Raw genomic sequence first — 14,387 nt, 5'->3', positions numbered from 1 at the left:
TATTTATTTTTTTAAGTAATAATTTGCCCCCTATCCAAGCTCTGTAAGAACTGACATTGATGCTGATATAAAGTCTGATCCAATACCTAACATTGCAGTAGAACATAATATGCAGTGCTGATTTAAGATATCTCTGATAAATAATAAATCTAGCCTAATAACTTTGCCACACCTAATTTTTCACAACTTACTTGTTCCAGGTACCAAAAGTCCTGGTTCAAAACTATGACATTTATAAATTTAAATATGATATTCTGATATTAAAGAAAGCTTAACTGAGAGATTGTGAATCCTTAAATTGACATGACATAATTAGCTTGATCAATTAGTTTTTTTTGTGAGAAGCAAAAAAACACAGCCTGTTTGCACCTCGACAGTGGTGTTACAACGCACAGTGTCTTCCCACACAAATGATCTCTGGCTGTAAACTGCAGCTTGCAAAGAGCATGCACAAACAACAGCCAAGTTTAATTATGGACTGAATTTACAATTATTTGCAAGAGCAAACATGAAGTGCTGCTGGCAGAATTAGTGAAACTAAGTAAATGCTCCTGGATATTTTAGACACTACTCTTTTTTTCAGAGAAACAGATTCAGATTTATTTTACTAACCTGGATGTCACATTCACATGCGGTATTTAAGAACAAAATGCACTGTACGCCGTAGAGCAGGAGACTAGAGCTGAAACACTATCAGTCTGAGATCGAGGGACAGATCAGCCTTAGATGTTTGTGCTCTGATTTAGCTGATATAACCTCAAAATGCAACATACAACTACGAGGCAAACTGTGATCACTTACATCAATCTCTCCTTCATCAATCTCTCCGTCATCCTCATCCTTCCTCTTGTCTCTGAAGGAGTCTCTGCCCATCCTTTCAGGCCCTTTAGAGTCGTCTGTTCTCTTGGATTCATTATTTCGAGGAGATGGGGGGAGGATTGGTTTCTTCTCCTTCTTCTTACTGCTCTTGTCCTCACTCTCCTCCTCTTCTGCATCTTCCTCATCTTCCTCGTCCTCATGTGGAGGAATGCTCGGCTCCTCTGGGACTTCCTCGTCGTAATCCAGTTCGTGCTCATCCAACTCCCGGGAAACAGACACAGAGTCGTCCTTCATCTCCTTCATAGCAACTGCCCTTCTCCTGTCTGCCTCCTCAACTCTTATCCTTTCATCCTCCTCCTCTGCCTTGCTTTTGTCTTCCTCCTCATCATCTTCAGCTTCAGCTGGATCAGGCTCTGCCGAGGCGTCCTTCCTGGAGCCACTGACACCATATCCTTCCTCCCCATCTTCTCGGTTGTCTTCATCAGTGAAGCTCTTGACATGCTCTGGTTCTGAGTCTGGAGACTGTGGGGTGTCGATGACTCTGTCCTCTTCCTCCTCCTCTTCTTTCTCATCCACCCCATCCAACTGGTTCCCCTGCGGCCCATCTTCATCCCCCTCCATCAGCACAATGTTCTCATCCTCCTGCCCAGTCCCTCCAGGCTCCTCATCAGAAACAAAGTCAGGGGCCACCTCATCCTCTCCTTCAATCTCCTCCTCCGAGTTCAAACCTCGTCCTCGGCTTACCGCTACCTCGTCCTCTTCATCCTCCTCAACCAGCCCTCCATTTTCCTCTTCATGGACCATCTCACTGCCTGAGATGACCCTGTCCTCCTCTTCATCAGAAGAATCCAGGAGGTCACAGTCAGACAGGCCCTTCTCCTCCTCCTCAGGAGACTGGGGGGACTGCGTAGGGCTTTCGGGAGAATCCATTAGGAAATAATCTAGTGTAAAAAATACAATAAAATTATAGTTTGTTATGATAACATGCTGACTGAGCCTGCACTCTAGTAATGTAAGTTTTACTGTATAGTGAACAGAACATCAAGCCAAACCTCATTCAAAACCTGTCAATTTAACATCTCAACCTATCAGCCAGGTTAAATACAAAAACATGATTTCAGATAAACTGTCAATTCACCAATAAGGCTGTCTCTAAATAAATACGAATTATAAATACCAACTACTCTTTAGCAATTGCATTCAGCACTCAAGATATTTCTTACATTGACTTAACTACCTATGAAATACATTCAATTAGCATTTGCACATGATCCAATACAGCACTTATGACTTGTTAATTCACAAAATAAATGACAAAGAACTCTAAATATCTGAGCTGAGACAACTTGGTCAGCCTGTCAACAAACAGATTTATTAAATCACAAAACTCTCCATGTCAGAAATAGCCTCGTCGTTATGTTTATAATAGGTTTTCTGACAGCAGGATTTTTCTTCTCTCTTTTTTTTAAGCTTCCGGTGCTACTAATTCAAAACCTTAGCTTTTGTCCAGCTACCTGACAACTTCCAACGACATGGGTTAACAATAGCTCTATAACACTACACATGTCACTTACAGGTTTATGGTATATACCTACTTGTGTGTAGAAAACTAGAGTATTACATAAGTTGAACTGTAGCGTAACATCTCTGGTAATAAAGCCTGGGTCGCGCTAGTTGGCAACAAGGCCCACAACTAAACAACGAGACGAGACCTTGCTAAGCACCGAGCACCGAGCACCCTGCCTCCACTTAACGGGAAATCTTTACTAACGAACAGAAACAAACAGACCGGTTAGACGAAGGACACAGCGATAGCCGGAAACTGGCGCTTTCGCACTTAGCCTGCTGCTGCTGCAGTGTAGCAGCACATTTAGCCTGCCGTTCAATTAACAATGCAGCCTCCCATGTAGCTAAGCTAACAGCGGAGCTGTGCCCTGCTAGCTGCTCAATACCACACACTTAATTCACCTTGGCGACCGAAGTTGTGTAAAGACGGCGCTGTTTCGTTCAAGAAACCCCCCTCGCCCGCGGATACAGTTTTTTTTTACAGTGTGCAATTAATATTAAACGTTAGATTTAGCCGCTATGCTAGAGAAAATAAAATACCCCGCACGGCACAGCGAGAGCGGCCATTACCTATACGTCATCAACATACGACGATCTGAGAGGAGGAGGAGGGGGAGGCGGGGTGGTCAGAGAGCAGTTCATACTATTTGAACTGAAAAGGTCTAAGGTCCAGATAGCTATCTATCTATCTATCTAATGCACACACACACACACACACACACACACACACACACACACACATTTATAGATGAGATTTCGCAACTGTGTCATGTTAGAAAGCATCCCGTGTTTGGAGGAGATCAGAGTGAATGACAGACAGGCCACGAACGAAGACCCAACCTATAGTTCATAATGTATGATAATGTAGCCTACCTATGTTGAACTGATCCTGTCTGACCATAACTCACTGGGAGATGTGATGGAGAGATGCACACTGGTGGAGGCCATTCTGAACAACTCGGATCATCCACCTCAGGCACCTTGATGACCCAGGAAAGGTGGACAGCTCCTCTCTCTTCGCTGCAGGACGAAGAAAGACAAGCCTTTGTACCTTCTTATTCTTCTGCAAATGGTCGATGAGCTGACAGACAAATTGATTTCCCTTTGGGGATTAATAAAGTATTCATATTTGTATTTGTATCGTATAATGGACGACAAGAAGCCTATAATAGGCTACAGCATGCCCGTGTAGAGACCTTTGGAGGGGCAGGTGCTCCAAAAAAAAAGGCATAAAAGCCATATATATATATATATGGCTGAGTAGCAATAAGCTTAAATAGGCCTATTTGGGACATGTGATCACTGATGATCTGTCTGATGATGATGATGGCAGGGGCATGGTGTATATAGGAAAAGCCAATGTCTTAAAACTTAATTATTTTGGTGTTCAGATGATGTTAAAACCAACCTCTTCAGAGCTTACTGTACCCCTCTATACTACACTGCCCCAGTGGGTTAAGTTTAAAAAGGCAAGTATTTACAAACTTCAGTTTGCCTACAATGACTGCCTACGTATTTTGATGGGGAAACCTAGGTGGAGCAGTGCAAGTGAGTTATTTTGTCAACTGCAAGTGAATTCATTTCATGCTCTGTTGCGGAAATTGATGTATAAATTCATCTGTCGACTGAATGGTACACATAATTCTGTTTTAATGTTGTTGTCCAGGTCTCAGTGCAGTGAGATACCACTCTTTTAAATGTTTGTGTGTTTGTTTTTATGGACCTGTGGAGTCTAATAAAGTCTTGATTGATTGATTGATTGATTGATTGATTGATTGATTGATTGATTGATTGATTGATTGATTGATTGATTGAGTGAGTGAGTGATTGATTGATTGATTGATTGATTGATATGGGCCATTCTACAGAATTGGTGCAAACTGCTGTCCCGGACAAAAAAACAAATTTAAAAAGCATTTAAGTATGCAAATTTTAAATGTTTACTAACATCTTGCAATTATCTATCGAAACCCAAAATAATATTTAAGATGTCAGTATGCTTAATATATATAAAATCAACATTTCTAGGGGACTTAACATTGGGAGATGGCTGTCCCCAACCCCAACTCCTAAATTTCAATTCATGAAAATGATACTGAAATGATATTTATAAATTTTTCGTTTGGTGTTTTTATAAACATCCTTTTGATTTTTTTGAAAGTGAAGTGTAAAAAAGGACATTGATTTTATATATTTTTCATAAATCTTGAAAATGTACAGTATGTAAAAATTGTTGTCCCTCATTTTTTTGTCACTAACGAAACATTGTAGGTTTTAGTCCATAGGCTGAGACTGATTTAAGCCACACCTCTAATTTTTTTTGTCAGGAGGTATTCCTTTGTCCCTCTCATGTTGTGGCTGCATGTTGAGTAGCTAGGTCTCATCATTTTTGAAGAAAATGTGTTCAAAAGTCTGACAATCAGTGTGTAACTTTAAGAGACGTCACTACCGAAACACCTATTTTCTGCACTTAAACATTTTTTTTTGTTTTATTGCAGAAAAAATAGTTTTTATGTGTGTGCAATAGTTCAGAAAAGTGCTAGTTAACCATGTGTTGATTATCATCTTTAAGCTAGGCTCAAAGTTATCTAAAATTGTTACTACCGAAACAGTCACTACCGACACATTTGTTTCGGTAGTGACATAACTGTTTCTGTAGTGACAAAATGGGACACTTAATCCTTTAATTAGGAAATATACAGAAATATGTTAGCATAGTTATACACCAAAACAGCCTCTTCTCTGGAGAGCTCAATGGAGGGACTTAAAGATTGGCTGTAAACCTGGACCAAGGCTGAATTTGAGGCAAAAGATCCAATGATTCTGATAAATGATGCTTAAACAATTTGTTAAAATGATATATTTCTTAATTTACCTGTGAATTTTGAAAAATAACATTTTAGAAAAATATATTTACAAGGTAGATGTAAAAAAAAAAAAAAAATTAATAGATCGGTAAAACCCTTCATTTTATGTGATATGCGATTGTGTTTCGGTAGTGACAAATTTTGGGAGAGGAAAAATATTCCAAAACTGAGAACTGAGAATTAACTGTACAACTACTAGAAATGTGTACCTTGGATATTATACAACTAACATACCTGAAAAGTTTTGGGGAAAAGACACATTTATTTCAAGATGTTTCCAACTCTGACTTTGCACCAATTTTGTAGAATGGCCCATATAGATACTGTATACTGTGCACCAAAAAGTGCCGTAGTGTCATGTCCTGTCTCTGTACCCTCTTCAAGCCCCCCCCCCATCACAGAGCCTGCTTTTTTGATGATCTTGTTCAGTCTGTTAAGGTTCCTCTTGCTGGTGTTGCCCCCAGCATACAACAGCACACTGGCAACCACAGACTGATAGAACACCTGCAGCAGCTTTGTGCACCAGTCTCCTCAGGAAGTACAGCCGGCTTAATCCTTCTTGTAAGGAGGTGGTGTTCTGAGCCCAGTCCAGTTTGTTGTCCAGGTGGAGCCCCAGGTACTTACATGGGCCCCTGTAGCCTGTTTACCTCAAGTCAGGCAAAGTAATGCTATTCATTTTGCAGCTGGCTTAAAGTGCAACAGTAGGACTAGACTATTGATGTTCTCAGTGAGATAAACAAGTGGCCCTGCATGTGGTGGGGAAGCCCTAAATGTTCCAAGTTCTTTCCAGGCTGAAACTTCACAAGAGGCAAGGCTTCATTTGTAATGACATTAAGTGATGTCATGAGACTGGGTTCAGAGGTGGGTTGTCAAAGACCTGTGATATACACCAAGCTTAGCATTAAGGCAATTTGAAGTTGAACAACCTGAAGCAACCAGGACCTGAAGACAGAATAACTCAAGGAAATGAACGCCGTTTGTGCAGCCTACATCCCAATAACCAGTCTTGGAGTTGAGACGATATTGGTTGTATACCAGAACCATTGTTCTGGGTCAGACAGCAAAAGCCTCGCCTTAAGTGTTACAGGTCAACTTTTAACAACAGCCATATTTAACTGACGTAAAGTCAAGACCAGGCACAAGATTTTGTAACAAACATTTTAATTGGCATCAGGTTGTCAACAAGAAGAAACATTGGGGACCTGAAAGACAAAAACATGGGCAAGTTGAGAGCAAAGATAGTTAAGCAGCTATGGTGTTGATTTAACTGCATCTTACCTGGAAGGTCTCTACCAGCCACCTTTAGCTGGAGCTGCAGCAGGGCCACTTTCTGTTGAAGTTTTCCTGACAGGTTTGTATACTGGCATGACAGGGGAAGCTGCGTCTCCTGGGCTGTAGCGGGTTTGACCAAACACAAACCTTCCTCGCTGGTAGCGTGAACGGGAGCTGAATGAGGAGACTGGCTCCAGGTCAGACACGTCACTGAAAACTGGTTGAGGGGCTTCAGGGCCAGCGTTGCCATCAGATCCAGAGCTGGCCCCATCTTGATGGCTTACATACCCGTAAGACCTGCTCCCTCCATATCCACTTGCTGAGCCATCATAGCTGCCACTTGGAGCACTGCCTTGGTACCCACTTGCATGAGAGGCTGCGTAAACCCCATATCCACCGTGCTCAGGGGCTCCATGGGCCTCAACCCCGTAACCTGCATAGCCATAATTGAACCCACTGCCCCCAGCCATGTTGGTGCCAGGGTGGAATGGGAGTGGCACCTCCACAGGTTCTGAGACAGCTACTGGTGCAGCTTGTGGTCCATGGGCTGGAAAAACATTTGCAATTAGAGTCATTAAACTGCAGCATCATCAGTCTTGAGTAGGCAGCAATATCATACCTTTTAACACAGGGCTACAAGTGATGCTTCCAAACAGCAGATATGGAATCCAGAAGATCCTGCAAACACATCAACGTTAACTTTTTTTAAAGCCAGGAACATATTCATGAAAAGTCAGTTGTCTACTTACACCATCGTGGTTCAGCAGGTGGATAAACTAAAGATGTCTGCCCTACAATTTCACTCCAAGAAACTACAGAGATAAAGCACAGGCAATAGTGTTCCTGTTAACACAAAGAAAAATGGACAATAAACTCTTGAACATTAAGCAAACGCTATGTCTCACCTGCTACTGGCACAACAGGCTTCCACCAGCACTATGTCCTCAGGAGCCTCAGGAGCTTCTTTTAAAGGACTCTCACAGGTGTGTTCATTAATGAAGTGGGCACAGCTGATGACAATGAAGCCTGAGGTGTGTTCAAGGGAAAATGTTTTGCAGTGGTTTTATTTTCAGGTTACAAAAGAAATTTGTATCCAACAAAGAGTAAATACAAGAGCATCTCAGTAAATTAGAATATCATGGAAAAGTTCATTTATTTCAACAGTTCAATTCAAAAAGTGAAACTAATACCTGATATAGATCCAAGACACACAGACTGAAATATTCCATGTCTTTATTTTGTTTAATCGTTATGATTATGGCTTACGTTTAATGAAAACCCCAAATTCAGTATCTCAAAAAATTAGAAAATATTACATCAGACCAATTAAAAAATGATTGTTAATAAAGAATTGTTGGTCTTCTGGAAAGTATGTCCATTTATATGCACTCAATACTTGGTTGGGGCTCCTTTTGCTTGAATTACTGCATCATTTCAGCGCGACATGAAGGCAAACAGCCTGTAGCACTGCTGAGGTGTTATGTAAGCCCTGGTTGCCTTGATAGCGGCCTTCAGCTCGTCTGCATTTTTGGGTCTAGTGTGTCAAGCCATTCCTGGACCAGAGACAACATCAGAGTTGTCTTACCTGGGCTAAGGAGAAGAAGAACTGGACAATTGCCCAGTTGTCCAAAGTCCTCTTTTCAGATGAAAGTAAGTTTTGCATTTTGGAAACCAAGGACCCAGAGTCTGGAGGAGGGCAAGGCACGAAAATGTTATTTGTATATGTGACAGTGGTGGTCCTGTCACTATGCCTCCAATTGATCATGTGCCCTGGCTACTTGGCCAAGGGGATGTCCCTTTGGGTGACTGGCAAGCGCGCATGACTATTACCCGGGAGGTGTGGGTTCAATCCCCGCCCGGGCCCTCTTCACCTTGCCACATTCTGGCGTTGTTGGCAGGATCCATGTAGCACTAGGGGTGGGTCCATGGATTCCTAATGTGTGGCAGCCTGCGCGGAAGCACGAGGACGTGCTTGTGAAAAGAGGGGGAGAGATGTGACAGTGGTGGTCCTGTCACTATGCCTCCAATTGATCATGTGCCCTGGCTACTTGGCCAAGGGGATGTCCCTTTGGGTGACTGGCAAGCGCGCATGACTCTTACCCGGGAGGTGTGGGTTCAATCCCCGCCCGGGCCCTCTTCACCTTGCCACATATAGACCATTTTTACAAACAGTTTGTCTCAAAGGGCTTAAATTTCTCTGGGATTTCTAGCCTAGAAATCTAGACGCATCCTAGCGGCAGCAAATATATTTGCTCCGCAGGTGGGTCTAGAAACGAGCCATAGGAACTTTTTGAGTCTCGAACACTGTTTGTGTTCACCAATCACAGCTCTCTATCTGTTTAGAGAGTCGTTGGGTGGTCTTAACGCGATGACAACATACATTTTAATTGGCTTGTCAGGCTAACGTCATCCTGCTCTTTGCTCTGATTGGTCGTAGCGCTACCCTATTGCGTGCAGAGGCAGTTTGAGACAGCCTTCATCTCGCCCCCTGGATTGAGCCGAGGTCTACCGCTCGTTGCCAGACTATACGTGTTAATGATATAGTCTGGCTTGTCAGGCTAGGGGATTTCATCATTACGATGATTATGGCATTAGCATTGAATTTACATGTTTGTAGTTAATTGTAATGAATTCAACTACTATCATTCAGCAAAAGGGTGCAATATTTTCTCCACAGAAACAGGTGACTAAATTCTCACATATTTCAAAAACATTTTTAATTTTAGACATTTTAGTTTTGTTTTGCACAAGTACCACATCGCAGTGTTGCCAAATAAAGACAGAAAAAGAAAAAATGGTAAAGATCAATCATGACTTGTGATTTTGCAGGTCAAAGCCACCAATAATGAACTGAGCCGGGTGACTACACAGAAATCATCATCCCCAAAGAAATTTAACTCAAAAGCAACTGGACTTGGTTATTTGTCTAGGAATAACCAAGTCCAGTTGCTTGGACTTGGTTATTTGTCTGGAACTTTCCTAGACAAATAACCAAGTCCAGTTGCTTTTGATTTAAATTTCTTTGGGGATAACGATGACCTGGACAGATGAGAATATTCACAGGCTTATTACACAGAAAACAGGTGTTGATCTGGGCAATGCTAATATCTCATGATGGGATCAACACCTACATGTAGATGTCTAAGACATAATGAAGTATGGCCATGATTGTATTGATCATGATGTATTTAAACCAGGAGTGGGTCTTGTGATGTCTACGGGGAAAATAATCAATAGTAAAGTGAATGTGACAAGCAAAACAGCAGCAACACAGTGGAACAATAAGCCTGTGTCCAGGTCATAGTTATCTCAAGGAAATTTAAATCGAATGCAACTGGACTTGGTTATTTGTCTAGGAAGACGTTTCACCTCTCATCCACGAGACTTAATCAGTTCATGTACGCATCTGACCAGGCTGGGATTGGAACAATACAGTTAATGTATTGGGGACATTTTTGAACTGAGAGCAAACAAGCCTCACCCTCAGAATCAGAATCAGAATCAGTTTATTTGCCATTTGTGGAAAGAGACCATATTGGAAAAGGATTTGCAAGAGCTCAAACAGGAACACTTAGGACAAAAGACAACAGACAACATTTTTGTTAATAAAACAATCAATAAACAGATACAATAGATAAAATAAAAAAAGGACAATTTGCTGACGATGACCAAGAAAAAGTACAGTGCATATAAAAAAATTCATACTATATAAAGTGCAAAAGTGCCTGCCACTGGTGCCTGCAGGAGCATAATTTAAAGCAGAAGTAAGCAGAATGTCTGTGTTAAGTCTTAAATAGTTCTATCTTCCGACAGCAATCACTTATAGAGTGTTTGGTCTGAAACACGGGTCTGTCAGGACCTGGACCTGTAAATGACTTCAAGATATGGCAGGTCAATACCAGTGGTCTTGCGAGCAAGATGGACAATTCTGCTCAGAGATTTCCGATCACGTACAGTCAAATTACCAAACCACACTGTAAGTGAGGAGGTGAGAACACTGCTGATAACACAATAATAGAAGTTTGATCAAATCTGGCAGTTTGAAGTGAATTCCTTTAGTTTGCGCAGAAAAAAAGGCGTTGAAGAGATTTTTTAACAATTATGCTGGTACTGAGATGCCAGCTGAGATCATTGGTGATAGTAACACCAAGAAATCTAAAATTACTCACCATCTCGACCTCTACACTATTAATGGTGAGAGGGAGATGGGACACTTTTTTCACAATTTCCTTTGTTTTGGAGGCATTTAAGACTAAATTATTGTTCTCACTCCACTTGATTAAGTTTTGTACCTCTAGTCTATACTTTGATTCATCATCTGAGTGTATAAGCCCAAGGATAGTAGTATCATCAGCGTATTTTACAATCAGATTGTTCTGAAAAGAGGCAGTGCAGAGTCATATGTACAAAAGAAAACAACAAAGGACTAAGGATGTAGCCTTGTGGCGAGCCAGTACTTAAAACAAGTTCGTCAGAAACACAGTCCACATTTTCTTTGTCTAGATGTTCATAAACAGAATTTAAAACAAAAGAAATAGCATCCTCCACAGATCTGTTTTTCCGATAAGCATATTGAAGTGGGTCCACAGAAACAGGAATCTGGCTGTAATATAGTCCAGTACTAACCGCTCAAAAATTTCATAAGTACAGAAGTGAGAGCAACTGGTCTATAGTCATTGTGACTTGTCACTGGTGACTTTTTGGGTACTGGAATAATAATCAATTCCTTAAAACTGCGAGGAACACAGGGGAGCTCAAGAGACATGTTTTGATTGATTGATTGATTGATATCTTTATTTCGATCATGTAAACGACAGTGTAAAAAAATAAATAAATAAATAAGATAAAATAATAATATAATAAGTGAACAGAAAAATGTATACACGACATCTCATAAGCAACGCAGTTTACATGTTACATGTTTACATGTTGAACAGGTCTGTGAGCACAAAACAGAGCTGTTCAGAGCATAGTCTAGCAACCCGGGGAGAAATGTTATCTGGGCCAGCAGCTTTCTTCACCCTGGTCCTGGCCAGAACCTTGCAAACTTCAGTTGCTGACACAATAAGACGGCCCTGATCGCTGGGTGAGAAGGAGCAAAAACAGGAGCCACAGAGTTCATAACATCAAATCTGAAATAAAAGTGATTGAGCACATTTGTAAGAGCAGGGTCAGGAACTGCTGAGGCATGGCCACCAGGTTTATAAGAGGTAACAGTTTTCATCTGTCGGGGGTCATTCTCCATGAAGTGACGCTCAATACGCTCACTGTAGGCTTGCTTGGCAGCTTTAATAGACCGCTCTAATGAGTATCTGGCCAGCTTATAGTTAGTGATATCCCCAGATTTGAATATATCCAGTGACAGCATCATAGCCGATTTAAAAACAGACCAGTCTGTGGCATCAAGACATCCTTGTAGTTACTTCAGCGTCTTTGGACCAGCATTGAATAGAGTGGACAGTTGATTTTATTAATCTGTTCCTCGTACATTATGTAGCCATGCTGTTCGCTTCATACAGGCAGCTGATTGGCGGGGCGAGAACAAAGCAGGCCTGTTGTCCAATGAAATGTCCGGTATGTAAACTAGGTATCAGCGTGCACACACCCCACACCAGAGAGAGAGGCAGAAAAAAAAGCCGATTTCAAACACAAAATGTATACTTTCAACCAAAACTCTTATTTGAACCACTGGGTGGCACTTTATGCAAAAAAACAAAATTGAGTAATTTTGAAAAAAAAAAAAAAAGCGCTGATTTCTCGCACTCGGCTTTGCCGACTTGTCTCCGTTTTCGTGTCACATATGTGGGAAGGATAGACAGGTGATCTGTTGCGCTGACTTGCCCACACATGAGGGGCTACATTTCAATTTGTTAGAATATGACAATGAATAAAATTTAAGATGTTTCTGTAGGCTTCATAATGCCAGATAAAACAAAGACTCTTTTGTGTACGCACAGAGAAGCTGCACATGCAAGATTAACATTTTGTGATCAGTATCTCTAATGTGAGTGCATTGTTCTGTGCTGGGCAGACAACAGCCTCCGTCTTAAATGTTACAGGTCCATTTCAACTACAGCCATATTTAACTGAGGTAAAGTCAAGACCAGGCACAAGATTTTGTAACAAACATTTTAATTGGCATCAGGTTGTCAACAAGAAGAAACATTGGGGACCTGAAAGACAAAAACATGGGCAAGTTGAGAGCAAAGATAGTTAAGCAGCTATGGTGTTGATTTAACTGCATCTTACCTGGAAGGTCTCTACCAGCCACCTTTAGCTGGAGCTGCAGCAGGGCCACTTTCTGTTGAAGTTTTCCTGACAGGTTTGTATACTGGCATGACAGGGGGAGCTGGCTCTCCTGGGCTGTAGCGGGTTTGACCAAACACTGACCTTCCTCGCTGGTAGCGTGAACGGGAGCTGAATGAGGAGACTGGCTCCAGGTCAGACACGTCACTGAAAACTGGTTGAGGGGCTTCAGGGCCAGCGTTGCCATCAGATCCAGAGCTGGCCCCATCTTGATAGCTTGCATACCCGTAAGAGCGGCTCCCTCCATACCCACTTGCTGAGCCATCATAGCTGCCACTTGGACCACTGCCTTGGTACCCACTTGCATGAGAGGCTGCGTAAACCCCATATCCACCGTGCTCAGGGGCTCCATGGGCATCAACCCCGTAACCTGCATAGCCATAATTGAACCCACTGCCCCCAGCCATGTTGGTGCCAGGGTGGAATGGGAGTGGCACCTCCACAGGTTCTGAGACAGCTACTGGTGCAGCTTGTGGTCCATGGGCTGGAAAAACATTTGCAATTAGAGTCATTAAACTGCAGCATCATCAGTCTTGAGTAGGCAGCAATATCATACCTTTTAACACAGGGCTACAAGTGATGCTTCCAAACAGCAGATATGGAATCCAGAAGATCCTGCAAACACATCAACGTTAACTTTTTTAAAAGCCAGGAACATATTCATGAAAAGTCAGTTGTCTACTTACACCATCGTGGTTCAGCAGGTGGATAAACTAAAGATGTCTGCCCTACAATTTCACTCCAAGAAACTACAGAGATAAAGCACAGGCAATAGTGTTCCTGTTAACATTAAAGAAAAATGGACAATAAACTCTTGAACATTAAGCAAACGCTATGTCTCACCTGCTACTGGCACAACAGGCTTCCACCAGCACTATGTCCTCAGGAGCCTCAGGAGCTTCTTTTAAAGGACTCTCACAGGTGTGTTCATTAATAAAGTGGGCACAGCTGATGACAATGAAGCCTGAGGTGTGTTCAAGGGAAAATGTTTTGCAGTGGTTTTATTTTCAGGTTACAAAAGAAATTTGTATCCAACAAAGAGTAAATACAAGAGCATCTCAGTAAATTAGAATATCATGGAAAAGTTCATTTATTTCAACAGTTCAATTCAAAAAGTGAAACTAATACCTGATATAGATCCAAGACACACAGACTGAAATATTCCATGTCTTTATTTTGTTTATATTTAATGAAAACCCCAAATCCAGTATCTCAAAAAAGAAAATATTACATCAGACCAATAAAATATGATTGTTAATAAAGAATTGTTGGTCTTCTGGAAAGTATGTCCATTTATATGCACTCAATACTTGGTTGGGGCTCCTTTTTCTTGAATTACTGCATCATTTCAGCGCGACATGAAGGCAAACAGCCTGTAGCACTGCTGAGGTGTTATGGAAGCCCTGGTTGCCTTGATAGCGGCCTTCAGCTCGTCTGCATTTTTGGGTCTAGTGTGTCAAGCCATTCCTGGACCAGAGACAACATCAGAGTTGTCTTACCTGGGCTAAGGAGAAGAAGAACTGGACAATTGCCCAGTTGTCCAAAGTCCTCTTTTCA

At 41.7% G+C, this 14,387-nt stretch overlaps 1 protein-coding gene and 2 long non-coding RNA genes across 7 annotated transcripts in view; all 3 read right to left on the bottom strand.

Moving 5' to 3' along the window:
- The window catches only part of zc3h18 (zinc finger CCCH-type containing 18), a 51,958-nt gene extending 49,002 nt beyond the window's left edge, over positions 1–2,956 (bottom strand). For 3 of the 5 annotated variants that reach the window (XM_083973744.1, XM_083973740.1, XM_083973743.1), the window contains exons 1-2: positions 2,788–2,956; positions 802–1,760 (exon numbers count right to left, since the gene is read on the bottom strand). In XM_083973744.1, the coding sequence (XP_083829870.1) occupies positions 802–1,749 (948 nt within the window). In that variant the 5' untranslated portion in view covers positions 1,750–1,760; positions 2,788–2,956. The other 2 variants (XM_083973742.1, XM_083973741.1) reach the window with 2 other exon arrangements.
- Positions 2,957–6,716: 3,760 nt separating this feature from the next.
- On the bottom strand, positions 6,717–7,338 carry LOC310986821. The gene is made up of 3 exons (XR_014595428.1): positions 7,274–7,338; positions 7,144–7,202; positions 6,717–7,071 (listed from the first exon to the last, which is right to left on the bottom strand). It is a non-coding gene; the product is annotated as an uncharacterized lncRNA (long non-coding RNA).
- Positions 7,339–13,202: 5,864 nt separating this feature from the next.
- LOC310987006 lies at positions 13,203–13,581 on the bottom strand. The gene is made up of 3 exons (XR_014595436.1): positions 13,517–13,581; positions 13,387–13,445; positions 13,203–13,314 (listed from the first exon to the last, which is right to left on the bottom strand). It is a non-coding gene; the product is annotated as an uncharacterized lncRNA (long non-coding RNA).
- Between the last annotated feature and the right edge of the window lie 806 nt (positions 13,582–14,387).

The sequence above is a fragment of the Trachurus trachurus genome (genome assembly GCF_905171665.1).
Source record: "Trachurus trachurus genome assembly, chromosome: 6".
NCBI classification, from domain to species: Eukaryota; Metazoa; Chordata; class Actinopteri; order Carangiformes; family Carangidae; genus Trachurus; species Trachurus trachurus.
The sequence above is the reverse complement of the archived record's forward strand: the minus strand, read 5'-3'. Positions and strand labels throughout refer to the sequence as shown.